This window comes from Monoraphidium neglectum, assembly GCF_000611645.1.
Source record: "Monoraphidium neglectum strain SAG 48.87 unplaced genomic scaffold scaffold04704, whole genome shotgun sequence".
Classification (NCBI taxonomy): Eukaryota; Viridiplantae; Chlorophyta; class Chlorophyceae; order Sphaeropleales; family Selenastraceae; genus Monoraphidium; species Monoraphidium neglectum.
The window spans coordinates 2,696-4,598 of NW_014008925.1; the positions used below are offsets into that span (position 1 = coordinate 2,696).

Sequence of the window (1,903 nt, forward strand, 5' to 3'; positions counted from 1 at the left end):
GGCTGGGGGCGGGCGGGGGTCTTGATGCCGCTGGGGGCGAAGGCAATGGAGACGCCCTCCTTGGGGATGTGCAGCTGCGGAGATTTCGGGGGTTGATTGAATATTGAGTGCAAAGTGAGGTCGCGGGGGTTGGTGGCGATATGAGGGGAGGAAGGGCACGCGGCAGCGAGGGGACACGAGACGCCCGGTGGGCGTGCCGGCTACCGTGCAGCGCGCGGCCCCCTGATGCTCCCCTGCAAAGCCACAGGCCCACGCACCCCCCAGACGCTGAGCTGCCAAAGCCTCGCACGCCCCCCCCTCCGGGCGTCCCCCCCCCCCAAAAAAACAGGCTGACCGCCTCGCCAAGCACGAACCCATGCGGGCTACCCAGCCCCCCACCCTGCCCGAGGGCAACTAGGATCAAGGCGGCCTGGGCCAAGGCTCACCTTGAGCCTGTGGCCCGACAGGACGTACTCCACCGTGGCGGCCACGCGCCCCGAGCGCTGGAAGAACGGCAGGTACTGCTTGGCGCGCGCCGCGTTGCCGGGCAGGCTCACGTCGTTGAGGCGCGGCGCGGCCACCTCCTGCGCGCCGGCGAGAGGGGACAGCGGGCAAGAAGTCCAAGGTTTTGACCGGCCCGGTACGCGGGATCACTCTCAGCCAGTGGGGCCATTGCAGATGTCTGAAGGTCCAGGCAATGCTAATCGCAGCCCCCACGCTGCCTGCAAATTTTTGACCGTTGCTGCATAGCCTGCGGGCACACGCCGCGCCCTTCTCCAGCAGGCAATGCGGCCGGTCCCGTGAAGCACTGTCCTCCCGGGCTGCCGGCGGCGCGCTGTGTTGGCGCCATGCCGCTTGCTTGCCTTGTTGGAGTGCAGCCCCCTCTTGGCGGTCTTGGCGGCCTCCTCCAGCTCGATCAGCCGCTCGTACACGCTGCTGCGCTCCTCGTCGGTGCGGTGGCGGATCACGGTCGCGAAACTGGGGCGCGGCAGGGGCGGCGGGCGTGGGTGCGCGTGTGTAGGGTCCGTGAAAAGGGTGCGGTGGGGCGAGTATGGAAGGAAGCAGAGGGGGATCGGGGAGTTGGGAGCAGCAGGGGCGGGCGGAAAGGTTGCGGCACGGTAAAGGTGGGTGCATTTGACAGATGCAAACGGCGCCTGCTCCGCCCCGCACGCAGCTGTCCGTTGAACTGCGCGGCCCCTGCAGCTGCTGCTAGCACAAGACCTGCAAAGCCACCCAGATGGCTGGCACGCCCCGCCCCGCCCCGCCCAGCGCTCGCGGCCTTGCCCGCCCAAGCCCACCCGCGCGCCACGGCCATCTCTGCGGCGTTCTTGTCCTCGCCCTCCTTGGCGCCCAGCAGCTCGACATTGCCGAACGCCAGCACGCGGTCCTGAGGGGCCGCAGGTCAGCGGCGCGCGGCAGATCGCAGGTGCGTGTGAGCCTTGGGGACAACGCACGCAAGGGGCGCCAGCACCGGCGGGGAGGGGGGACGCGGCATGCTCAAGGGCAAGCTTGGCCGAGCGCGTCGTCCCGGCGCGCCGCCCCGCCCCGCGCCGCAGCCCGACCGAGCGCACCTCGCCGCCGGCCGCGGGGCCCTCGGCACCCGGAGTCGGCTGGATCTTGCGCGTGTACTCCATCTTGACATTGACCTGGGAATTTCAAGACCGATGATGATAATCGATGTTTCTTAGGGAGGCCCATCAACAGGAGCCGAGTGGAGCATTTGTCAGGGCACTTTTGATGGGCTGGGCGCGCACGCATGCTTGCGATGGGGGTGAGCGGCGGCAGCTCCATGGGTAGCTGCTGTGACAGGCCGGGTGGCGGCCTCGCCCAAAGCCTACGAGGCCGCCGCCACCGCGCGCGCGCCCAGGCGGCTGGCCGCGGGCCAAGTCAACAGGCCAACGCCCCGTCAATCACAGCGTGCAGG

General features: G+C 69.4%; 1 protein-coding gene across 1 annotated transcript in view; it reads right to left on the reverse strand.

Annotated features, from left to right (window-relative positions):
* MNEG_14711 (transcriptional coactivator-like protein) overlaps positions 1-1,613 on the reverse strand; it is a gene marked incomplete at both ends in the record, with an annotated part of 3,178 nt that extends 1,565 nt beyond the window's left edge. The window contains 4 exons of the mRNA XM_014036818.1: positions 426-563; positions 789-957; positions 1,278-1,366; positions 1,551-1,613. Of these exons, the coding sequence (XP_013892272.1) occupies positions 426-563; positions 789-957; positions 1,278-1,366; positions 1,551-1,613 (459 nt within the window). The remainder of the gene's footprint in view (positions 1-425; positions 564-788; positions 958-1,277; positions 1,367-1,550) is intronic.
* Between the last annotated feature and the right edge of the window lie 290 nt (positions 1,614-1,903).